Here is a 26,676-nt window from a genome sequence, read left to right as displayed (position 1 = left end):
GTGTGTGTTCAAAAACAAATGAAATCTACAGGATGTGATATTTAATGTTATTTAATTATTTGACAATAACGCATTTCTGCTCCTGTCAGCACCCCCTTATTGGTTAAAAGAAGAAATTGAGCATCTTCACCTCCAAGCCAGGTTGCTTATCATGGTCATGTAGCCACAGGGCATAAATTGTCTATTTCATATGCAGAACAAAATACTTTCTGGGAAAAGAATACATTATGTGGTTTAGTCAACTGTTAGCTCTGCCAAGACAGGGTAAGCAGTTCTTCATAACCCTGCTTTGCAAAGGTCTGTCAGATGATCCTGAGCCAGAAGGCTGAAGACAGATGCTCCAATGTTATAGGAAATTAGGGGGCTGGCCAGGTAGTCAGCTCTCTCTACAATTGTTTAAATTTGAGAGGCTGTATTTGGTGCTTCCTAATGCCCCGGTACGGTTTAAATTGTTCTCAGATTTCTGGCAGGGTTGAAAACTAGTTATAGTCTCATAATCAAATACAAGCTGTTTAACATTGGGAGAGAGGTTATAGAGTGGAAGACATGGTTTTTCAGATTGCATTACAGGCTAAAATCTAAACATAGTCTAGGGATAGAATCATAATTCTTTAAGTTAAGAATGATGGTAGAGTACTTTAATTGACAACTATGGTGGACTGGAAGTCAATTGTATACTATACTATGTAATTTACATGATTTGTTATGGTTTTGTTCAATTTATGTCTGGGGAAGTGTTACTTTGTTTTATTTATTTTATTGGACAGAAAAGGTGAGGTGTAGGGGTGGTTCTGATGCAAAGGTCTTGTTTCCCAATTGGTTCTTAATCTGTCAGTAAAGAAGCCATGGGACAATTGCTGGGCAGAAGGAATAGGTGGGACTTCAGAGTCCCTGCAGGCAAGAGATAGACTCAGGAGAGAAAGAGGAGGGAGAGTTTGCTATGAGACCTTGGGTGGAGCGGAGTGGTGACCTGTGGCTGCTCCTACAAGCAGTACAGGCAGGTGCGTGGGGATGTTTAGGTGGGAGTAGATGTAACTGAACAACTAAAGTTGTGGGCAGGTAGAGAGGTGTGGAACTAAGAGTATTGATGAGAGCACACATCTCCAGGTAGGCAATAAGTGCTGCCCTGTAATTGTGTCTATAATGTGAGCTGAAATTGAGCAACATATGTGTCTGTGTTTTGTCGTAGACTCAAGGGAATCTGGGCGGAGGCTGGTAGTGTGATCTGTTCCTGGAGCTAAGGGGTGGTAGCAAAAGTTACATGCAACAGTGAGAAATGCATTTTGTCTTTAAAAAAATGCTACAAAATCGTAGCAGTAATTTTGGCTAAACCATGTTGGCAGTTGTACTTTCAGTCACCTGCTGGAGCTGTCTGAATCCACGAATGAAACACACACACACACACACACACACACACACACACACACACACACACACACACACACACACACAGAGTTCTAGTCCTTCCCACTGCTAGTAAACACTCCCCTCTGGTACTTCTGAGTTAATATCTTTTAAAATCTCTACAACCCAAAACACAATCTGTGAAGTGGCCCATGTAGCCACTCCCGGATTCTCATTTATCGGAGGGCCTTTAGGTCTTGTCTTCCTTCTTTCCCATCATAGCAATCTCTGACTCCCTTCCTTTCTCCCTTGGTTCCTAGCCTATGCAGATCCCCAGGTCCTGCCTTAGTCTACCTGTTCAGTCATTGGCTGTAGAGCAATTTGTTATTGCCAATCAAATCTATCTGGGGGCAGAGACCCTTAGTGTCTGGGAACTTGGCCTTTGGGAGCTGAATTGAACTGAGGACAGCATTAAAACCAACCCCTAATACAAAATGATCCTCCCAGGAAAGAGTTCATTAAAGTCAAGAGGGAAAATCAGTGAATTTATGGAATAGCCTGTTAATATCTGTTTGAAGAAGAGTCCTGTGAGGTTAGCTAGAAAAGTACTCTCATCTCTACAACCCCCTGGCCCTTTCAGGAAGGCATGATCAGGGTTGCAGGAAGGCATGGTCCAGGGAGTATTCCACTGGATGTAAGAGCTAAGGGCCCACAGAGGCTGGCTACACACTTTACTGGCTGTGGCTTTCTAGATGCCCCATAGATTTCTAGTTATTTTCACCCCTTAAAGTCTCACAGAATGACCTCAATTTTGCAGATGTTTATACTTTCTTTAACAATCCAATGACCAATTTCTAAATTCCATTAAGGATCTGGCTTTGCTACTAAGAATCAAGTGAGATGCTCTTAACCATAAAATTCTCCTCTGGACTGAGCACACTGTTAGCACAAGACACACTCTTCCATATCATTCCAGAATAGTACTGAGGAAATCAGCTTCTGGCCAATAACTGTGGCAATGAATTTCTAGAATTAAAATCCAATATAGGGACTGGAGAGATGGTTCTGTTGGGCAAAGCACTTATGTATTCATGAAGACATGAATTAGGACCTCTGAAACTTATATAAAAGCCAACATGGTGTCAGGTGTCTGTAATCTCCACTGTCCTGTGATGAACTGGGAGCCACAGATAGAAGAATCCTTGGAAGCTTGCAGGCCAGCCAGCTTGGCATATGTGGTGGTGAACAAAAAGAGAACCCATCTCAGAGAAGGTGGAAAGTGAAGACCAACAGCCAAGGTTGCCCTAACCTCTACATGTACACATTCACATAATGTATGTATATACATATTCATTTATATATACACGTGCACACACGTGTGCATGCATATACAATGAACACATGCACACATGCGTGTGTATACATATATGCATACACATGTATGTGTGCATGTGTATGCACACACACACACACACAAACACACATGTACACTGCAACAATGCTGCAGTCAACCAAACTGTGGAGAAAAACAGAGCTTTTAATCTTTCACTGCCTTGGGCAGATGAAGTTCACCGCACCTCACGTAATGGAAAGTGAGGTCAGACAATGGTTGAGATGAATACTTTCTGGGGCTCAAATAAGGACATTTTTTGGGGGGGGAGGTCATAGCAGGATGTCAGAGACAGCACTTACTGAGGAAAGAAGTCATTCACATCTGAGGGAACACCAGGGGGTTAAAAGGTAAAGATATTCAGGACAGAATTGTTTTTGTCCTGGTGTGAGACCCATTCTGGCTCCTGCTTGAAACTTGAGTGCCCGACCACACTGTTATGCTCTGGCTTCCTCTTCCCAGATCTGCATGCAGCTGGACCACAGAGAGGGAAAGAAAAGGCCCCAGAGGCAGTCACCCTCTCCCATGCTTCTAGAACCTTGTGAACAGCAACTTAGCTGTTTTTCTCTAAATAACAAGCTCTCAGCTGGGCTAAGCCCAGCTCAACCCAGCACTGTCCTTCAGATACATAACTGTATGTTAGAGGGTGGCTACTGTTCTCCCACAGCCCGTTCAAAATGGCAATTTGCCTAGTACATGGATTTTTATAGTGAAGTTTTCCTTGACAGTAAAATGCAAAACCACTCAGCTGTTCAGTGAGGCAGAGTTAAAGCATCCTGCAAAGACAGCCTTTCAGAACAGACAGGACCCTGGGGCGGCCAACTTGTGAGCACACAACCACAGGACAAGACAGGTGTATTGCCATCAGTTCACTGTCCTGAAAGGAGGCATTTTGCTATTCTGTTCTTTCCACAATATTCTTTTGGCCACTCATTTTAATAACTGGCTCTGGGGAATAAAAAGAATGTGAGGCAGAATCAAAAAGAACACTGTGGGGATTCACTAGTTTTCTCTTGAAGCTGCTAGAACAGCATATCGTTTCCACTTGTGTCTTGTTTGAGCAGGGTGTCTTGGTTTTCCAGTAGCGGTAAGATTTGTTAATCAAATGAATCCCGGTCTTGACAAGGGACTCTGCTTAGCCTGTGCGTGACAGTTTGGCCTCTGAGGACAGCTTCTGCCTCAGACAGCAGTTTTCCTGATAAGGTTATCCTTTCTCCCCTTATTTAAAATGTCATACTGAACTTTTAGTTTTTTTTTTTTTTAATCTTAATTACATAGCAGGTGTCCAAAGGAATTGACACATTTGCTGGCTTTCTGGGAACACCCAACGTCTCCTATCAACATTCACAGGTAGTTTTGGTCTCTACGGTGCTGGTACAAGCTGAAAAGCCAACATTGTGGTTTATGCAAAGCCACCTTGTGACTCCACCTGCTGCTACTGAACCTTTTTGTGAGTGAGTTCGGGCACACGAGCTGTAAAAATGTATGTCTCCTAGTGCCCATACATTTGTCTGTGTTCTGTCTGTAAGTGCTCGTATCTGATGGGTGTGTTTAGGAGTGCATGTATTTGCACATTTACATGTAAATGCATGTGTTTGTGATTGTGTGTGTGACAGAAAGGGGCAGTGTGTTTATGTATAGGCGTACGTTTGTGTGTATGATTATAAATGTATGTACTAGGTACAGTAAATATGAGAGTGTTTGAGATAGCTCTAAGGTATGTACATGTATGTAGTTGCCTGTTTAAGTACAAATTAGTGGGTTTGCGTTTTTGAGAAGTGCATACCTTAGGTGTACATTTGTAATTGTGGATGTGTGTCTGTGTGCTGTGCATAGGAATGTGTTGTTCCTGACTGTATGTTATACTCTTATGTGAACATTGGGTGAAAAGGTATTTGCTAATTTATGTTGCGAGTGCACACGTGCTTGTGTGCCTGTTCTTATTGTATTTGTGTGCATGTGTGCTTTTGTGTACGAATATGAGCATTGTGTGTTTGTGTGTGTATTGGTCTCCATGTGTGTGTTCAGTGTGCGTTTGCCTGTGTATGTGTGAGGGCACATTTGTGCGTGTTTGTGCTGTGAGCGGCTGGGTGCTACCACGCTCCTGCCCTTCCTGGGCGATCTACTCCATCCAGGCTTGGTCTGGGCAGAGGAGGAGGCCAGGGACCTGGCAGGCGAGTGGAGAGTGGAGGGTGTGCGCTGGTGCGAGCAGGCAGCGCCTCCGCGGCCGCCACCGCGCTGGCTTTACCCTTTAAATCGGTCTCCAAGCCGATTACTGCTGATCTCCCACGTGACGTTTTACCTTCTGTCTCCCAGAGCGCGTTGCCCGAGGACAGTCCTCTAGCTGCCGCGCGCCACACAGCATAGCTCAGCCCGCCGCAGAGGCAGGGCTCCCGCAACACTTCGGGTGGAGCGACACCGGTCCGGGCGCCCTCGGAGGGTCACTCGGCACCGGGCTTCCGGGGATCGGGAGGTGTCAAGGGCCGGAGAGGGCGCGGTCGGGGAGGAGACCGTGCCCCAGCCTGGATAGGAGCCCTAGGTCTGGGCGGCAAGCGGGGTGCCCTGTGGCAGGCGAACTGGGGTGCGTCCTTTCAGAGGGCACTCTGCGATGACCCCGCCGCGGAGCTGAGGCTGCGACCCGAAAGCCCTCCGCGCCCTCGCCATGCAGAAAAGTGTGCGCTACAACGAGGGGCACGCCCTGTACCTGGCCTTCCTGGCGCGCAAGGAGGGCACCAAGCGCGGTTTCCTGAGCAAAAAGGCTGCCGAGGCGAGCCGCTGGCACGAGAAGTGGTTCGCTCTCTATCAGAATGTGCTCTTTTACTTCGAAGGCGAACAGAGCGGCCGCCCAGCGGGCATGTACCTCCTAGAGGGCTGCAGCTGTGAGCGGACGCCCGCCCCACCAAGGACCAACGCAGGACCCGCAGGCGCCCGGGACGCGCTGGACAAACAGGTACCTCACACCCTCCTTTCCCTGGCTCCCAGCCCCAGGCGCCTTGTTGTCTTGCTTGTCCAACTCTGGTGCTGGGTGGACAGCGGACAGCGCAGGGGCAGTGCTCGGAGACCCTGCATATCCTTGTGCGTGAGCAGAGAGATTCTGCCAACACCATCTTTTGGCCCCACCACCTAGGGATCAGCTGGGCAAGAGACCAGGCTAGTTTAGCTTAGTTTTTTTCCCCCTTCACAATCCTCTTAGAGGTCAGGTCAGATTTCTCTCAGTTTCTTCCCTAACCAGTCTGTGCTCCTCTAGACCTTAGTGTGGCGATGTATGTTGACACCTGTTGGATTTAGATAGGTTTGGCGAGACCAAACTACCCTATTTGGAAAAGTTTGGTTTCCTTTTTCACTGGTTCGGAACGGCAGAGCTCTTTCCTTGACAGTGATGTCTCACAGGTAGTGCAGGGAACCAATCCCACTACCAAGACAGACGTTTCTGTCGGTCCTTATCAATCATTCTTTGTAGTTTAGGTCTTGCGAATGTTTGACCACCGAGATCCGCATAAAGACACTGTCTCCCAAAGATTATTCGTCCCTGAGTTTATGTTTAAAACACACGGGCATTTAAAAAAGAACACTGTGTACTTTAAAGTAAATGAGACCTTTTAGTTGTAGGTCGTAATTTGAACGAGTTTGTTGTGTGCTCAAGGCGTGGAGAAGGCACTAGCTTAACCTCTGAATCCCGTTCCTGCAAAATAGGAACCATATTGATTTCAAATGTCATTTGTTTATTAAAGTTAAAGAGGAATGGTTTTTATTCAGCCCAATGTTTTCGCTTCTTTATTCCAAACTTTGGGGTGCGGTGGGGGGATTGGGTTGCTTTTGGTGTTCCAGAAAAATGTTTCTAGGATGAATTTTCTGTGCAAATCTGACCAGATTGCATGTACTGCAAACCTATGAGGCTGCCACAGACGCAATGGTGGTTAGGATGGCCACCTAATTTTTCTGCCTCTTAAAGCTTCGAACTCAGAGGAACCGAAACCACACCAGGCACAAGATTGCTTTTGGCTTTCGCTGTAAATCATTAACGTCGGTAAATGATAAATGCTTAAACACATCAGAAGAGTTAGGAGTTCGAAATTTAAAAGATGCCCTTTGACTTTTGAAGGTGTTCTCAGTTATTTGGAAAATTAGTTTCTAAGCTGGCAGGTACAGGTATTACAAGTGGGGAAAATTCAAGTTGTACAGTCTAAAATCCAAGAAAAGTTTTAAGGAAATATATTTTTGAAACAGTGTGTGTGTGTGTGTGTGTGTGTGTGTTATGTTAGAAGGCCTGTAAGATCCCCCCCCCAAGGGATTTTTAAGTCCTATTATGTTTAAAATAAGACAGGGTTCTTTAAAATAGTTTGAATACATACCCCTAACTCAACTCTAAATTATTTATTTCCTTTGTATGTATTCTTGAGTTCACAAATAACCATATTTTGGTTACTCTGGAGCTGAGTTTTGAGAACTGTTAGAGCTTTTGTGGCTGTCAAATCTGCCAGTGTTATTTGCGAAGCATTGCTTATCAGCTGGGAAAGGGCAGGGCCTGCATCTTCAGAACAGTTTTCTTTAAGTTGGACTGACACAGAGACTTGAAATCCCTGAATAGCTGGGATTCTGGGGGTATCATCTTAGGCAAGTTTTTCCCCCCTATTTACTGTCACATGAACTGAAGTGCTTGTCACCTCATGCATATTTGGGAGTTTGGGAATTGGGATCTTTGTGGTTTGTAAATAAAACTGAGATGTAAGCACTCCAGAAAGGATTTGAAGTTTGGGGAATTTTAAAATTTTCCTGTATGCTAGAAATGCTTTCTTGACATGGCTTAGCCTAGCTGAATGATGCTTTTCTCAAACACTGCTATCTAGAAGTGACTGAAGAATTAAGAGACACTGTGGAGAGAAGAAAGAAGGAGAAAAGTTCCATTCAAAATCTATAGTGTATGCAATTGGCCTCTCTTCAGTTAACTGTGTCACTTTTTGTGATCATCTGCTTCTAAGGCTATAAAAAAACCTGCAACATTGTTGCTACGTAGAGGATGTGAACTGCAAATAAACAGCAGCAAACACTGCTTCTGAAAAGCTAAGGACAGAGAGGATTGAAATGGGCACTCTGAGAAATCAGGTCAGTAGCCACACAAACCTGTAAGGAACATCATCCACTGCGCCAGAGGAGTCTGCAAAGGTAGAATCCAGAATCTTTGGATGTTACAATGACTCGATTCTTGCTGTGAACCCCCTCTAATTGTTCTTGAGTTCTGTTTCTTTCTCAAATTACTTTAAATTTCTAGTTACCTATGTTTATAGTTAAACTATAAGAACAAACACCAATTGGTTTAATTTACCTAAATAATATTTCAAATTAAGTTTATTGGCAAAAGTTAAAGAAAAATTCAGAAAATGGACAGAACACAAACCCTAAAGTTTTCTTTTATTTTCATGAATGAGCTCATTTTTCAAATATGCCCAAACTGGAGGAATATTTGTGCTGCTCCGTTGATCTCATGGTATTCCAGGATTTGGGGGGGATTAATGAGTCTGTTTTATCAGCATTTCCACAGTGGCAACTTCTTTAGAACAATAATGATGATATAATCAAGTGAAATCTTTTTCAAAAAGGCTTAAAGTGATTCATTACCTCCAAAAGAAGGTTCCTGTTCTTAACTATGTATCTGGGTGTACTGCTTTCTAATCCCCATTCAGGGCAAGGGAAAACTTCCCTCTTTAGCAGTCCAGTTCAGTGTGCTCTTCTGTGATCGCTGTGCTCTGCTCTGACTTGAGATGCTATTCTCTACCATCTCATCTAACTCGGCACTCTGAGCTCAGGCTTCTACATAAGTGAAGTCCAACTCCAGGTATAACAACTAAGCAAGCTGAAGAGGGCTTTGTTGAGGAGGCTGTATTTAAATCCACCGAGCTCAGATTTAAAAAAATTCTGGGTGAACTAGGAGTTGGGGGATGTAATTTGTGAATCCCGGTTTAGTTTATTCTTATTTAAAAACTAGTCAAATGGTTGCTGCTGTCTTGAGACGCACCTTCAGACCATCACATGCTCGAAGGAAAGAGAGGCTTATTTCCAAACAGCCAATTCCACGTGACATTGCTTCACTCCACTGGAGAGATCTTTTAAAGTGTTTGCACTTGAGAGTACACAGCCCAATTGGTCTGGTCCACTTATGTAGCCCTGTGTGTCTTGCCTGAAGGGAGAGAGATGTTTAGCAATAGGACTGTCTTTCTTCTTCTTCATCTGCTGTTGTATTCAGCCTACTTCTGCTTGTTTGGTGGGGGCTGGCGGGGGATGGGTCTCCTTGGCTCTGGAGGCATGAAGAATTGTACATGCCTCTCATAGTTGTGCTGACTTAATGTTAAAGGGACTACAGGCTCTTTGAGTTCTCTGTCACCTCCTTACTAGACAGACATTCTAACTTCCTCACTTGACCCCCAAGACAGGGATTTTTAAACATTTTATTGAATTAGGTAGAACTGCCTGTATGCTCAGAAATCTTTGTAGAAGGCAGAGGCCATGAGGGGGATTTTCCATTTTAGTTCATGATCTTGAGTGGAGCTATAATAACCAACTCTGCATTTTCTTCCTCATCTTCGTTTACTGAATTCAGATGAAGGGAAAGCGCGATAAAGACATTTGCTAAATCTTGTAAACATTTCAGAACTGTTTCTTTCTTAAACTTAGTAAATGCGTTTCCATTAAAATTAAATAAAAATTACTTAGATTAGCAAAAATTAGTTATTTAATCTCAGCTACTTTCGTATCTAAACTGTTGTAATTCGTGTGGAGACTACAACACAGGAGAAACTCGTGGTTGAGGTGTTAGCTGTATGTAAGAGTGTTTTGTCCTGTGGGCTGCACTGGTCTGTGCGTTGTACTCAGTGACAACTGGTGCACCCTGGAAAGGTGGAAGACATTTGCAGTGTGACACTGTTTTCTCTGTATATTTGCTTCCAAGACATGAAGTTAAAATAAAATTATATTGTCTGTCTACAGCAAATTCTATTTTCAAGTTGATCCCTCTTGATCAAAGCTGCATAAATATTCATACGGTAGTAAATATAATTTAAATGTAAAATAGAAAAAGTTAGTTTTTAAAAGCTGTCTTGGGATGAAATAAATCAGATTGCCAAGGTGTATTTATTCGGTCTTGAATCCTAATTTTCAAATTTTAAGGTGGCTTCTTGCTTTTATGTGTATTTCTCCCTTTAAAGGGATCTAAACCTGTTAGTTAAGTTTGTTTCCTTTGGCTAGTGAATTTTAATTCTTTGTAATACATTTATATATTGGGAGATTACATATTTTCATTTGTACCAGTGACACTTGAAGATGTGATTATAAAGCCATCCTATAATCCCAGTATTTGGGAGACTAAGGCAGGAGGATTGCTGTGAGCTCAAAGCCAGCCTTGACTATGGAGTGAACCTCTGTCTCAAAAAGTTAAAAATATGTGAGCTACAAGTCCCCTCTTCTTAAGTATGGGAAGAATGGAAATCACAAAAGAAATTCTTCTCTAAAACTAGTTCACCTAGACTGAAGCCTATAGACAAGCAGTGCAGTACAAAATGACCGTCCCACCAATGGCAGGCTGACTGTGTGTCATGGCAATGTCCTTAGTCTTGGTGTGCTGTGGTCCACCCCATCTCAGTTCCAGAGAGCACACTTGGCAGTGTTCACACAGTGACAGAAACTATTCATTTCGCAGAAGGTAGCCCTGTCTTGGTGTGATGTACGATGGTATAGTAAAATTGTGGCCAGTATTTAAACGAAAGCCGAGACGGTGTTAAGTACGAACCTGGCACTGTGGGGAGTGCTTGACTGTTAGAACACTTGGCTCCTGATTAAACATGGCATGCTTTCAGATTTGCTGTCATATTTTTCGGTGGTGTAACTTCTAAATTTTAGCTCAATCCTCAAGGAATTAAAATAAGATTGCCTGCCTACTTAGGAACAAGGCAGTACACTCTCTCTCTGTTCCTGCAGAGAATGTCAATGTCACAGGTGGGTCAAAGATTCAGGTAACATGGTCATATGATTTTTCCTTTTCACCAGAAAACACACGAGCCAATGAAAAAATAAAGACTCAAACCATTTTCTTTATACTACCTCACATTGGCTACAGAATGCTTCAAGTATACGTTTAGGGAAAAGGCAGAAAGTTGTTTCTTCTTGAGCCCTGATGGAAGGATGCTAAAATTGGGGAGGTCTATGGAGAACAGTTTCATAACATCAAAGCAGGTGGACGAGAAGTGAACCTCTTGAAGACTTGAGGAGATACAGATAAAATGGTGCAAGTCAAGCTGTCTTTAAAAATGAACATGTGGAGTCCTACCTAGGCCATTCTACTTATAACTGTGGGCCGAGCTTGCACAAAGGCATTTTGGAGACTGAGAATCTGTACGGAGGGCAGACTCTGGGTACCGGTATTTTGCATGGCAACTGGGTTCCTCTCTTTTATTTAGGGTGATTAATTTAGACAATGTCTGATTCATTTCCTGAACTGTATCTGAGACCATGCCACTTATGTAACTAATGTAAACAAGAGGAGTGGCCTCCCCAACCCTATCAGAGCAACTACTGAAAAGCCGGAAGGGCTAGCACTGTGGGAGCTGGAAGGTGGTAGCTTGATCGAAGGCTCAGTTTATGGTGTTATAACTCAGTTCATAAGTCAGATGCGACTATGTCAGCGATGAAGAGGGGTTGGAGGGCACTTTCATGGATTTTAACTTGTAAGAATGCCAGTAAGAGTGTCATCAGGAGAGGTGGAGGAATTGGGTGTGGCTTGCTTTAGGGGTAAAATGTATAGATTTAGGTCTCGCCTCTGCTACTTACAACACCTGTGATCTCGAGACATCTCTCTAAGCTTAGTGATGCCAAGATGGGCTGAGAAAGTCCCTAGAAAAGGGGTTCATGAGTGCCCCCATCATAGACTTCATGGGTAGTTAAATCCACCCAAGCTCTTAACACTGAGCCAAGCATGGAAAGTAGATGCGTTTGCCAGCTGCTGTCTAGCTCCTTCCCTTCTATCTTTTGATTTTTTGATTTGTTTTCATTACTAGAACCATTTAGGAGAGGTTTTCGTTATTTCTTTTATTTAAAAAATTAAAACACACATGGAATACAAGAGTTTGTGAATTACTGTCATTTAGTTCAAGCAATCCCCAACTCATGACTTTTTCTTGGTCTCTCTCTCTCTCTCTCTCTCTCTCTCTCTCTCTCTCTCTCTCTCTGTGTGTGTGTGTGTGTGTAGGTGGGTAGGGGAGCTTATTTTTTCTTTTTTTTTTTTTTTTTTGGTTCTTTTTCTCGGAGCTGGGGACCGAACCCAGGGCCTTGCGCTTCCTAGGTAAGCGCTCTACCACTGAGCTAAATCCCCAGCCCCTGGGGGAGCTTATTTTTAAAGCCAGTCTCAGACATTGTATTATTTCACTTGTACATAGAAAAGTGTTGCCTCTTTGGTTTAGCTGTTAGTTGGCACTGGAAACCATAGTAGACAGTTCTGGAAAGGCCTGATGGGATATCGCTTTTGGATGAACTCCAACCTGTTAACCCTGAAGGAATAGAAAGTTTGCATTCAGTCATTTACCCATGCACAGCTATGGCATAAGGGATGGCCATGATTGGACCCTATACGATGGAGCATTTAAATTATAGACTGCTCTTCTATCAGAGGAGCTTCCGCTAGGGAGACATTTATCAAGTCCCTGCAGTTCTACACTCATCTTACTTAGAATGCATGAGGATCTTATTCACTGTTGTCACCAATGTGTCCCCACACTCAATCCTTTGTGGATTTGCAACACACCATTCATCAGCCAGGATTTCCTTCATTTTCAAAGTCATCACCCCAACAGTTGACACTATTTTAAGGGAGCGATTAAGACCTCGTTAATCAGTGTATAGTTTGCTTCGTGAGCGCTGTCATCCTTTCCCCTAGGGCTAATAGGGTCTGTCCCATGGATGATTGCTTTATGCCTTTTTGATTACAAGGGAGAAATGTGAACTCAAGTAGTCTTAAATAATGGTCACATATGAGTGCTAGGAACCGTGCAAATACCGTAAGGCCAGACAAGACAGAGTATCTCTCTGCCTGTATTAGGACCTAGTTATCCTTTGAATAGTGTTTTTAGCTGACTGCTTTACAACACTGTGTTGCCATTAACTACTCTGTGTCCTCATAGCCCAGGAGTCTCTAACTTCTCCCATAGTTTTACCAACTTGGTATTTTCATCTTATAAAATAAGCTCTCATACTATAGCTCAGGCTGGCCCGTAACGTACTATGCATCCCAGGCTAGTCTTGGACTCCAAGAAATCCCTCTGCTTTAGGCTTCCCAGTATTGGGATTACAGGTGGACTCCACCATGCCCAGACGTCCAGCCTTTTTCACAGCACATGAATTTCTTACTAAAGCATCTCTCATTCACTCTTGTATTCAAGCTTGGATTTTTTTGTGTGTGTGAGAGAATCTGATCATCTCACTTCATATTTTGGTTTTAAGGAAAACTGTCACAGGTTTCCAGGGAGTTTCATAGAAAATTTAATGGGTGTGATGTATATCATTATTGAAGTGTATGGAGCATTAATCAAAGTAGTTAGTACCGTGTTCCCAGTGCTAGCATTATGCATCATAAGACTCCACAGTCTTTTTGCAGCAGTGTCTTTACAGACTCAATGTATCAGTGAGATCGTTCTATAATAATGTGATCTGCTTGGGTTCATGTTCATAGTTTATTTATTACTTCCTAATACTCTAAAAATTATTTACATGTTCCTTAAATTATAAACTTAAAACAAACCTAGTTTTCAATATGTGGCTGACAACAGAAAATAACCTTAAGGGAGCCACTGTTTGAATTACCGTGATTCAGACTCAGATCCGGTGATGGACATGATCCGCTCCCCAGAAACCAACCTCTGGCCAGCTCATCCTTATTGCGCCACCATGGGAACCAGCATCCTTCCTTCTCACAGTATGGTTTGCTCTTGGTTGCTTTTGAGTTCACACTCATGCTGCAGTGTTCTGTGTCAGCTTCTTTCCCAAAACATCTTATTTGAGAGATTTCTCCATGTTTCTGGATGGACCAGTTCTTTCTTTCTTCTCTTTCACTCCATTGGGTTCATGTAAACAGCTTCTTTATTCATCCTACAGTGCATGGACACCGGGGATGATCCCAGTAAGCAATACTACAAAGCCCATAAGTAGGTTTTTGAAACACATACACACACAAGCACATTTCTGTTGGGAAGGCGTCTTAGTCAGGGTTCTCTCGAGCCACAGAACTTATGGGGAGTCTCTATATAGTAAGAGTCTTACGGTCTGTAGTCCAGCTCCCCAACAATGATCAGCAGTATCTGTGAATGGAAGTCTAAGGATCTAGCAGGCTCAGTCCCATGAGGCAGGCCCGCAGGCCTAAAAGACTCTTCCTTCTTCCAATGTCCTAAGGTAAGTCTCCAGCAGAAGGCGTGTCCCAGATTAAAGGTGTGCACCGCCACACCTGGGTCTGGGACTTGCTTTGTCCCAGGTGACCTTGATCTCGCCTTAAGCTCCTGGGATTCATAGCCACTTTGCCTCAAGATCTCCATACCAAGATCCAGGTCAGAAACTTGTATCTCCCAGTCTCAAGATCAGGATCAAAAGTGAGCCCTCCAATTCTGGATTGTAGTTCATTCCAGATATAGTCAAGTGGACAACCAGGAATAGCCACTACAGTAGGCATGCATAGGAATAAAAGTGTTGGCTTAAAAGGCACATGAATATCTAGTTTCAGTATTACTGCTCAATTTCCAAAATAGCTGTTTGTATTGCTATGCCCTCCCCAGTTGTACATACCTATCTGGTTTACACACATTCTTATGGCCCTTGGTATCAGTGCAGTTAGTGGTAAACGTTCACTAATGTCTCATTTTCGATAGATTTACCCAATAAGTAGTGAGGCTGAAGCCTGCACGGTGGCTCATGTCTGTAATCTCAACACTGCACGACTGCCACACGTTTGAGACCAGCATGGGCTACGTAGAAAGGCATTGTCTCCAAACAAACAACAAGGCGAGAACCCTTTGGATACTCACCGCCTGTCCAGTTTTTTTTTTTCTTTTTCTTTTTCTTTTTTTTTTTTTTGATTTGTAGGAATCAAAGTATCATGTTAAGCTATCTGATCTGCTTTATACACCAAAAGCTTGACTATCAGCAATACATGCTGCTTATCGTAATATCTTTGAAGATAAGGATTTATCGTGAGCCATGTGAAAACACTTTCTTCTACTATGTCTTGACTTTCTATTCTCTCAATGGTATCTTTAGGCCAACAGAAGTTATAAGCTTCAATGTAGTCAAAGTTCCATGTGTTTTCTTAGATGGCATTTTGTCTGTCCCTGATCTGAATGGAAAGCCAGTATCTTTGGTGACATTGACTAGAAGCTGCAGGAACTGTGACCCTCCTCTCCTGCTGTGTTGTGTCAAATTGTGGCCAAAGACATCAGGCACATCTCTGAAGCTATGGCATCCAGTTAAGTGGAAATGTGCATTGGAAGTTGCCATAATAGGGTGTTTCAAGTTTGTAGGAAGAGCCTAAGGGTGATTCTTAAAAACAACAAACAAACAAACAAACAAACAAACAAACAAGACAATTCTAAAGCTCTAGTGTTCCCTCCTGGGGAGTAAGATGCTGCACTCCCGGGAGCTAAGTCTGAGTTCTTTCTCCACCTCCATGAAACTGGGCAGTCCATCCTACCAACCCCAACTTCACCATTTTCTAAGTCATCCCCTGCTAATGCTTACCTTTCATGGGGAAGGGGCCCACACAGGACACACAGGGAATGTTATAAAATAGAGCCAGAAGTCAGTTTCACTTCCTGAGGCCCTTTCCCTAGGCTGCCAATCATGCTGCTGCTGCTGGAGGTCACGGAATCTTGGTTTTCAGCCTGGGTTTCTGCCATGCTCCCTGTCACCCTAAAGTCACTTTCTCTACCTGGCTTGTTTTGGTTGCTAACCAAGAAAGATGATGCCTTTCTGCACCAAGTCTGGTGGTCAAGGTACTTTCCCAAAATGAGTAGAGGAAGAGATGAGGAAAATCCAACTAGCCCATGGCTGGTCACCATACCGCTTAGCTCAAGGGCTACAGATGTATGATTGGAAACAGCCAACCCAGTGACCCAGTGACCTAGAGATGACCCAGCGACCCAGTGACCTAGAGATGGTGCTGAGGGCACCCTTCGTCCCAAGAGGCACTCAAAGATTTGATGTCACCCACCTGTCACAAGCAGGAGGGACAATGCTTCCCACTGTGAAACAGATGAGTGAGTGTTTGCCGGGAGTCCCATGTGTATATGAATTTCTAGCTTTGGAGTCAGAAATGGGGAGACTTGACCTGCATCTTGGGCTAATTGGTCCCCTTAAAGAACCAGTCCTTCCTGGGGTATCGATGTCGGTGATTAGGGCAGTTCAGTTAGCAGCATGATTTGTCTCCAGGTTTATGTTCTCAGGAAGAAATCTGTATGCTGTGCCAGTTTTTCTGCACATGGATGGCTGAATGGTGATGCCACTGGCATAGTCTGAAAAAATCGGGTCCCCCCCCCCCCCAGCCTGGAGTAACCAGGCCATGTTGGTCACAAACAGCTACACACAACATTTGAGCAGGCGCCACTGGTCTCAGGTTACCTGGACTAGGCCTAGGCATTTGGGAAGCCAGGCTCTATGTCCTGCACCTTGCTGGGTTAGTAGCTTTGTTCTGCGTAGTAGAGTTGAGAGATTAAATTCTCTTCAGGACACGTATTCCTTTTCTTATTTTGGCCTTGTGATTGTCCTGCCTCGGCCTCCCAGTAGCTGGGATTATTACTGGACACTATTACCGTGCTCAGCTAGCTGCTTCTTGGGATATAAAGTCTCGTGGGCCCAGACCAGGTACACCCGTGAATAAACCCTTTCATCTGACAGACAAGGCTTGGCACCTCCCACCTTCTTACTTGAGGTCTCATGTAGCCCTACTAAAAGAGCAGTTACAGGGTTGGGGATTTAGCTCAGTGGTAGAGCGCTTGCCTAGCAAGCGCAAGGCCCTGGGTTCGGTCCCCAGCTCCGAAAAAAAGAAAAAAAGAAAAAAAGAAAAAAAAAGAGCGGTTACAGCTCAGAGAAGCATGGGTCCATTTCAACACGGTTCAGTGGTAAACTAATGTCTGTATGCCTGGTGATTTCGACTGTGGGCTGGACATGGTGTATGAAAACTAGAAGGAACTTGAGGCCCCCAGTGATGTTATTTTCCTTCAGAGGGAACTTACTTTCGCTTTCTTGCAGGCATTAGTGTCAGGGCATTGCATCAATCCCTTCTGGGATTGAGCTGGTTGGCCAGGTTTCAGGCTTTGCAAGAGTGTTCCTGCCAGTTTGTTCCAGTTTCTGAAGTCCAGCATCCTACCCAGAAGCTGAGGGGGTTTACGAAACTCTTCCTTCTAGTCTCTTTTGCCTCCTGCCCCACCCCCCACCCCAGAGATCACCACGGTGTCCCCAGTCAGTATCATAGCTGCTGCTTTCTGCTTGTCTTCACAACCTCTTGTCTATTTAACCTTAAGTTACTTTACTGACCTCTACAATGTCTGTGCCAGGACAAGTCCCCGAGAGCCAGGGCACTGAGGGAATGTGGGGCTGGGTGCCAGTCTCTGAAGGATCCATGGTCTGGACTTGCAGCTCAGGCCTACTTCATGGGGTTTGCCCAGCACTGTGTGATGCTTGGGACTAAAGATGCAGAAGTCAGCTCTGTCATCCCAGAAGGCTCTGAATGGAAGATTTCCTGCCTGCCTGCCAGTCTGTCTGTCTGTCTGTCTGTCTGTATCTATCTATCTCTCTATCTCTATCTATCTATCTATCTATCTATCTATCTATCTATCTATCTATCTATCTATCTATCTATCATGTATGTGTGTTTGTATGTAAGTATGTATGTACATACATATGTATATACCTACTTACCTACCTATCTATGAGATAGGGTCTTGCCAGGTAGCATAGACTGATCTTGAATTCACAATCCTCTTGTGTCAGCTACTCAAATGATGGATATCAGGCATGTGTGACCACACCCAGCAATTTCTGACGTTTCAATGCAAGTGTGTATTTTCAGGGCCTTGATTGGTGCTAGCCACTGGGTCCGTCTGCATCTCAGTCCCAGATCAATGAGAACAGTTGTCAGAAAATTTGAGGGCTTATGAGAGAAGCTTGCGCCCTATGTGCCTGTCTCCTCATGAATACACAAGAAGAATCTAACTGTGTGACACAGGCTTTCTGTTCCGACCACAATGCACACTCCTCCTCTATTAGTTCTATTGGAAGGTCTCATTTGTTTCTGGGCTTGTGCAGTATAGTGGCTGGCTGGTCGTGTCTAGTGTGTACAGAGCACCAGCTATAAAACCCTTCTAGAAACATCGTTGCGTACGTCCGTTTTCAGCCTGGTGGTGTGGGCCAGGGCCATCCTTCTTCTTGTTCACAGAGGTGCTCACCTTCTGCTCTTGGCCCTAATAGCACAGGAACAGTGTAAGTCTGGCTGGGCAGCTCTTCTCCAGCTTAGTCAATTCATCTACAGCGGGGGTATGGTAATCCTCACCTAGTGAAGGAGACGTGTTCAATGAACACCGGTATCTGTGTGAAAAATGCTTTCTGTACATCTATATCATGATTTACTTATTTACTTATTATCTATTTATCATTTATAAAACGTTATTTTGAACTCTTTACAATTGCATTTTCACCTCATTTAAGTGGGAGTTGTTTAAACTGCAAGCTGTGTTCTGTTCATTTCCTGGTCGACTTTGAGGAGTGGACAGCCCATCTGCCTTCTGTAAGGACAGCCCTACAGCTTTGTTGAGAAGGCGTAATTGATGGTGAATTTCGTAAGCAGTTTGAAGTGTACTTTTATGAACTGCAGGGTCATTTACCTTAAAGACCAGGTCTGCAAGAGGTTGATCAGTTCTTTCTGACTGTGATGGAAGATTTCTGTCTGTCTGTCTGTCTTGTCTGTCTGTCTATCTATCTATCTATCTATCTATCTATCTATCTATCTATCTATCTATCTATCTATCTATCATGTAATGTATGTACATAGATATCTACCTACCTATGCAATAGGGTCTTGCAAGGTAGCATAGGCTGATCTTGCTACTGTGATGAGCATATTTTGTGTATTAAAGTAAAACTTAACTTTTTTTTTAAACAAGTGGCTAAATTGAAGTTTATGCTTTAAAAGTAGGGTTCATTTTTTCACTTAGAATGTCAGCACTGTACAGAGAAAGGGAAAATACCGTGCAGCCGCAATGACCTTTGCTCTTCTGTTTGGGGTGGAATATAGCCACTTCATTGTGCCGTCTTACAGATAAACGGACTGCTCTAGACAAGAGTTAATCGGCACTCATTTGTTTTCAGGAAACTTTCCCACTCACGTGATTGGCAGGATACACAGTACCTGTGTGTGCTGTAGTCTGCAAACTTTGACATAAGATTTTAAAAATCTATTTTTCCTTTATAAAACAGCATTTATTTTGGGAAAAATTGAAAACCACAGAAAGTCATGAAGGAGGATAAGTTAAATCTCCTGAAATCCCATCCTCTGGAGAAAGCTCTGTATTGAGCTATCTGAGGTGTTCCCTGTCAGGTGCTTGTGTACATAATCAATAGAAATTTGCAAAGGGGCTACAACTGGGATTGTGTTTTCTGCAGAACTTGTATCCCATTTTCCCTGAACACCATATTGTGAGCATACAGTGACTTTCTTGACGAGTTTGTGACAACATTACAGTGTAATTTCTCCCGTGCAGACGTATAATAATCACACACCCATAGATGGATGCTTGGTTTGCTTTCACACTGTAATAGTTTATCCTTCTATTGTACACACTACTTCAAGGAGCATCAGAAAGGCGTTTGTGAATACCTGGCAGGGTTGGTGGAGCTATATAAACACATGAAGAAAGGCACAACTGAGAAGCAAGAGTCTCCTGTTTATCTTCTGTGGTTCTGGGGAGGAAACCCAAGCTGTGTGTGCCTAGCCTGTGTCCCTTTGCTGAGCAGTGTTCCCAGATAACCGTCCTCATGAAGACAGCTGCCCCACTGTCTCTACCTTACTGTCTTATTTCACATTCATTTCCCTTGAATTCCTTTGTAGTTTTTGTTTTGTTTGGTGGTGCTGGGGACCAAACTCATGACTTCACTTGAGCTTAAGCAAGTGTCCATTCCTATAGACTAATCAAGGTAGTTTCTGGCAACTCATTGACTACCCAACATGAAACACATGTCTGGGATAGATATAACCAATGTCCAATTGTCCAGTTCATTTTGTTGATTTTGTTAAGATTAGTTAAAGTGCCCAAGAGTTATCAAAGAACTTCATTTGGATGGACGCATAGATATGTCCAAAGTTACCATATTGCTAACAATGCCTAAATTTTGATATTTTGAGTTCTGTTTTTCGCTGTTTTAGTAATTCTTCGCCTAAGCATTTGTATTAGCTTAGGCTGCACTTCATTATACCACCTTAGAGACAAATGTGCAGCTCCAGACAAGAGTTAGCTGGTATTTGCTTGCTTTCAGGTAACTTTTCTATTTACGTGTTTGGCAGGGCACACAGTAGGTGTATGCCTATGCCGTGACGTAGTCTACAAACTTTGACCTTTTCATAAGTAAGTCGACTTACTTATGAAAGAGACTGGCACGGCCATGTGAGAAAGAAGAAACCCAATGCTTGGTGCTGCCATGATCACTCTATCCTACCAGACCATCCTACCAGCCAGCCTTAGCTGAGGTTGTCTGCGTTTCTTCCCTTGGCTCTCCCAGGCAGAAGAGCTGTCAGTGAAAGCTGACTCTCACACTGCACCCGTGTTTACTTATTTGGGGTGCATTTCTTTTCTCTCAGACTTTTCCTATTGTGGTTCAAGAATGATAAACTTGATGGTTAAATTAGATTAGGTCACCTTTGAGATTCTACAAGGCCAGAACAATGCCAGCTTCCTGGGCCAGGAGACTAAAACTTTCCTACCTCTAATGTGGATAACAGATGCCCGCCTTGTGGTCCTTTCCACTCAGGTCTGGGATCCCCTGCCGTCCCGTCCCCATCACAGCTTTCCACATGACTTGTGATGGTGAAAATTACCTTGGTCATACATAGGCAGGACTCTAAGGAATACCACTGAATTATGTTGCCCCTCTCACCTCTATTTAAAAACTTATCACTGTGAATTCGAATAAAGATGCTCTCTGAAAGTGATGCTCAGACAAACTATTTTGTCTGAAAATGGCTCAGGGGGTCTTGAGTGGAGTAGGGGTGCTCACTGTCTTCTCCATGATAACCTTTCTGGCAGAGAGGAGGGATTTCCCCTGTGGCTTCCCATTACTCTCCCTGGGAGCTGATCTTCAAACTTAGGGTCCAGGTAAGTGATTTCACAGTAAAGTCCCAGCAAAGTGTTTTCTACATATCCTGTGTCTTCCCACACTTATCTAACACACCCCTAGTTTTGAAGCTGTATATATACTGACCCCATTACTGTGGCCCAGAGAAGCCAATATGAGTTACTTTCATAGTTGCTGTAGAGAAGTGAAAACGTTCTGTTTTAAAGTTTAGACCTCTACAGTTGTTGTTAATCATATTGGGTGGGATTTTTTTCCATTTTTTTATTAGTTATTTTATTTACTGACATTTCAAATGTTATCCCCCTTCCTAGTTTCCCCTCCACAAACTCCCTATTTCCTCTCCCCCTGCCACTATGAGGGTGTTCTCCCACCTGCCTACTCACCCCTGCCTCAGTGCCCTTGCATTCTCCTACCCTGGATCTTTGAGCCTCCACAGGACCAAGGGGCTCCCTTTCCTGTGATGCCTGATAAGACTACCCTCTGCTACACATCCAGCTGGAGCCATGGGTCTCCGCAAGTGCACTCTTTGGTTGGTGGTTTAGTCACTGGGAGCTTTGGGGGCTCTGGTTGGTTATTGTTGTTCTTCCTATTGGGTTGCAAATCTCTTCAGTTCCTTCAGTCTTTGCCCTAACTCCTCCACTGGGGTCCCCAAGCTCAGTCCTATGTTTGATGGCATACATCCACATCTGTATTGGTCAGGCTCTGGCAGAGCCTCTTGGGAGACATCCATATCAGCAAGCGCTTCTTGGCATCAGCAATAGTGACTGGGTTTGGTGGCTGCATATTGGATCAATTCTTAGGTGGGGCAGTCTCTGAATGGCCTTTCCTTCAGTCTCCGCTCCACTCTTTGTCCCTGCATTTCCTTTTGACAGGAGGAATTCTGGTTTAATATTTTTGAGGTGGGTGGGTGGTCCCATCCCTCAACCAGGATGCCAATCTACTGGATACGGTCTCTACAGGTCCTTTCTCCCCTTTGTTGGGCATTTCAGCTAATGTCCTCCCTGTTGGGTTCTGGGAACCTCTTGGGTTCCTGGCATCTGGGAATTTCTAACGGCTACCCCCAGTTCTCCCTCTTCCACTGCTACTCTTCTTTCAAATTCCTGACCTTTCATACCCCCATCTCCTCCCATATCTGCACCGGCCCTCCCTTTTCCTTCCCCCTCCTCTTTCCCACCCAGATCCCAATCTCCCTCTCCTTCCTGAGATTATTTTCTTACCCCTTCTGTGTAGGACTGAATCATCTACACTTCGACGTGGTCTTCTTTCTTCTTGGGTTTCATATGGTCTGTGAGTTATAACGTGGGTATTCTGAGCTTCTTTTTGGCTAATAGCCACTTATCAGTGAGTATACATACCATGTATGTTCTTTTGTGACTCAGGATGATATTTTCAAGTTCTATCCGTATGCATTTGAATTTCATTAAGTCTTTGTTTTTGATAGCTGAGTAATATTCCATTGTGTAGATGTACCACATTTGCTGTATCCATTCCTCTGTTGAAGGGCATCTGGGTTCTTTCCAGCTTCTGGTTATTATAAATAAGGCTGTTATGAACATGGTGGAGCATGTGTCCTTGTTATATGTTGGAGCATCTTTTGGGTATTTGCCCAGGAGTGGTATAGCTGGGTCCTCAGGTAGTACTATGTCCAGTTTTCCGAGGAACTGTCAGACTGATTTCCACAGTGGTTGTACCAGCTTGCAATTCCACCAACAATGGAGGCATGTTCCTCTTTTTCCACATCCTTGCTAGCATCTGCTGTCACCTGAGTTCTTAATCTTAGCCATTCTGACTGGTGTGAGGTGAAATCTCAGGGTTGTTTTGATTTGCATTCCCTGATGACTAAGGATGTTGAACACTTCTTTAAGTGTTTCATTGGCCATTCAATTTTCCTCAGTTGAGAGTTCTTTGTTTAGCACTGTACCCCATTTTTATAGGGTTAATTGTTTTTCTGGAGTCTAATTTCTTGAGTTCTCTGTATGTTTTGTATGTTAGGCTGTTATTGGATTTAGGATTGGTACAGATCTTTTCCCAGTCTGTTGGTTGCCATTTTGTCCTATTGACAATGTCCTTTGAAAAACAGAAGTTTTTTCAATTTTATGAGGTCCCTTATGTCAATTCTTGATCTTAGAGCATAAGCCATTGGTGTTCTGTTCAGGAAAATTTCCCCTGTGTTCAAGGTTCCCAATGTGTTCAAGGTTCTTTGCACTTTCTTTTCTATTAGATTCATCGTATCTGGTTTTATGTGCAGGTCCTTGATCCCCTTGGACTTGAGCTTTGTACAAGGAGATAAAAATGGGTCAATTTGCTTTATTCTACATGCTGACCTCCAGTTGAGCCAGCAGCATTTGTTGAAAATGCTGTCTTTTTTCCACTAGATGGTTTTGGCTCCTTTGTCAAAGACCAAGTTTCAGAGAGATGGCTCAGAGGTTAAAATAACATACTGTTTGGCCAGAGGACCAGGGTTCAATTCCCAACACCCGTATTGGGTGTTTTGTTGCTCAATTGTTAGCACAAAATGAACTATTTTCTAGGAGAGTGTTGCTTTGAAACAGAATCCTTATAGTCCTGTGAAAATGCTTTGGAATTCTCGAAGCACAATATCATGGTATGCTTTGGAATTCATAGCACCCACCTTCCCTCAGAGCTTTAGGGACACACATGGACCCATTCTTAGGACTTGAAGCATGTCCTCGCCTGAACATGTGCTGGCCGCCTGAGAGGAAAGAGGCTTTCTTACAACAATGGATGTTGATTGCTGCTGCTGTGTGCATGTGCATGTGCATGTATGTGCTTATGTTTCCGTGTGTGTCCAAGGACACAGTGATGCTTCAGTAACCAAGGCTGAGGTATTCTAGATATTTTCTTTTGCATAAAAAAGCGGTTTTTAAAGTCTATCTAGTTTTGATGGAAAAATAAAAGAATTTAAAGCAAATACAAACAGTAAAGTATATTATGAAGGGAAATAGAACTTTGGTTATAAATTCTATTGCTCGTGCTAATCATGTGCTATACACATGATACACACACACACACATATATATATATATACACACATACACACACATACTCAATGATGAAGCCAAGTTTACACACACACACACACACACACATATATCACTATTGTGCAACTGCTAGTGATGTTGCTTTTGTCCTAACATGATATAGAATGAGAAATATGGATGAAGCTTGTCTTCCTTAGAAGGACTAAATGCGTATTTTCGACCCGGTAGCTTTTAGGAAGTTTAATATGCTCACAAACTACGCCTATCTTCGTGAGACCTGGACCCTTGATTCTTCCCGTTTCACTTAGCCGTTTTGAGCATTTACAAAATAGCGTCACTGCTACATTGAGGATCATGCAAGAATCTCAGAGTCTCATCCCTGATGTCCGATTGCCCCTGATGACAGAGGAGAGGAAAGAGTGCGTTAGGATGCACCCTCCAATGGCTCCCAGGTACCCAGGAGAGTTAGGAAGGGTTGTCCGTGTTCTAGGAGGGAAAGACTTCTTCTTCGTGTTCACTGAGGGTTCTGGGAGTCGCTGAGATAATCCTTGAAAGAGGAACCAAGTTCAACACACAAGAGGGAGAAAAGGCTAGGCTCAGTTTACCTTACGTGGGAACTTTTAAGTGCAACTTGAAAAATAGCATTTGCATAAGAACAGAGGTGAGGTGAAGGTGGGGTAGAGCCTGGCTATATTATTAATAAGGATTATCGTAAGGGGCTTTTCCTAATGTCAAACAAGGTGCCACTAAAGGTGCAGTATCTTAGAGAAGTGCCTCTAAAATACGCCATCTATCTATCTACTTCAATGCTTTGGTGCTACTGGTTAGCACCAAAAATATGGGGAAGGGAGAGAGCTGGGACACACGAGTGAGTTTCTTTACTGTAGTATTTCTTGGAACCTTGACTACTAATGTGTCTTTTTAAACTGTCACTTTCTTGGTGGTCCATTCAGAGATCTGGTGGGAGGGGATGAGCAGGCACTGGGAACTGCAGGGTCCAAGAGGGCACAGATACCCTCTGCTTCTATTCTCTGTGCTCCCCGGGCTCCAGTCTTCATCCAGTGGCCTTTTTCAGTGTCCCTGTGGAGGAACTGTGTTTGCTGTGGGACTGCAGGGTGCCAGGTTATGCAGTGTCAATTCCTGTCACTTCAGAGTTACAATTACTGTCCACCCCTCTAAGTTGTGATGACTTGGGTTTCTAGGAGAAGAAACAAGACCTTGGGATCCATGTAAAATAGAGCACAAGTCCTGCCTTCCCTTGAGACAGCCACTGTCCATCCTAGGTCTGTCTCCAGTTGAGAACCTGGGTACAAAGCTGTCTACCACCCTGGTGCGAAGTTGCTCATGACCTCACCTACCCTGTAATAACGGTTCTACTTAATTACCTACATAGCCTCAAGTTTTCTTTAAGGGCTACAGTCTAGAAATTTATCATTTCCCCTTTCCATAAAAGAACTGCCAACTTCTCTGCCTTTTAACTGTCCTGATCTTCGTGGTACCCAGTAGCCACCTATGAGGTTGTGCACTAAAAACTTGATTGGTCCAAAATGAGAAGTGTCTACATATACTTAAGCATGCTGGAGTGAAGGTTGTTGCAGTAAATAATAAATAAATAAATAAATAAATAAATAAATAAATAAATAAGAAGTCTCCTTAATAAGTCTGGGTGCTAATGTCATCAATCTTCATGAATCTTAAGCACATTTTAGTTGGGAGTTGGTGTTTGTTATGGATGAGCTACAGTTTGATAGACCTTTCAATAACGATGATGTTTTCTTTCATGTTTGAATTGACTTTTATCTTTCAATAATGATAATGCTCTCCTTTGTGGGTTTTCCCCCTCAAGTATAAATGTATCTGTTATCTACCTTATATGCTATTTATGTGTGGGGTGCATAGTGTCTCACACATAGCAAGCGTGTGCTTAGGCCTTGAGCTGCATACCATTATCTGTCTTATCTCAACCAAGCCATCCCTTTATTATTCTGCAGTCAGGCATGCTGGAAAGAACTCATGAGCTGCACGTTTCCTATAATGGTAAAGTCATGGCTCTAATACACAGTGTTTATCAGTAGCTAGAATTCTAGGATTCTGTCCTAGGGGACAGTGGGATGAGTGCACCCGGAAGTACTAAAGAGGATGCATTGTTGTTCTGGTTTCATTTGTAACAAACACCGGATACAGCCTCAATGTCTGCTATAGTTTGGATGTCTACACCCCACCCACATTTTAAAGGCTCGGCCACAGGGTGATGCTGCAGGGAAGTGATGGAGCCTTTAAGAGGTGATATATAGCTCTTGGGGGATTGTAGGATCCTGGACTTTTCTTTCTCTTCTTCTTATTCTTCCTCCTCTACCTCCTCCTCTTCCTCCTCCCTTTGTTGTTTTTGATCTTTGGCTTACAGTGGGAACAGATTTGGCTGTCATACAGGTTACCTATCATTGTTGCTTAGCACCCATCAGGGGCACAACAGCACCATTTCCATCCAATCCTGGGCTGGGATGCTTAAACTGTACCTTTATATATGATTTATATCAGATGTCTGTAGTAATAAACTAATACATTGCCCAAGGA

The 26,676-nt window shown here is 43.4% G+C and overlaps 1 protein-coding gene across 3 annotated transcripts in view; it reads left to right on the top strand.

Annotated features, from left to right (window-relative positions):
* The first annotated feature begins 4,814 nt into the window (after positions 1 to 4,814).
* The window catches only part of Rasgrf2 (RAS protein-specific guanine nucleotide-releasing factor 2), a 242,029-nt gene continuing 220,167 nt past the window's right edge, over positions 4,815 to 26,676 (top strand). For 2 of the 3 annotated variants that reach the window (XM_087614308.1, XM_087614302.1), the window contains exon 1: positions 5,069 to 5,684. Coding sequence is in view for 2 of the 3 variants with exons in the window: in XM_087614302.1 (XP_087470428.1) it covers positions 5,397 to 5,684 (288 nt within the window). In the remaining variant the exon portion in view is untranslated. 3 annotated transcript variants of the gene reach the window in all.

The sequence above is a fragment of the Rattus norvegicus genome, chromosome 2 (assembly GCF_021556685.1).
Source record: "Rattus norvegicus strain SHRSP/BbbUtx chromosome 2, alternate assembly SHRSP_T2T, whole genome shotgun sequence".
Lineage (NCBI taxonomy): Eukaryota > Metazoa > Chordata > Mammalia > Rodentia > Muridae > Rattus > Rattus norvegicus.
Note: the sequence above shows the minus strand (reverse complement) of the source record. Positions and strands in the feature narration are given on the sequence as shown.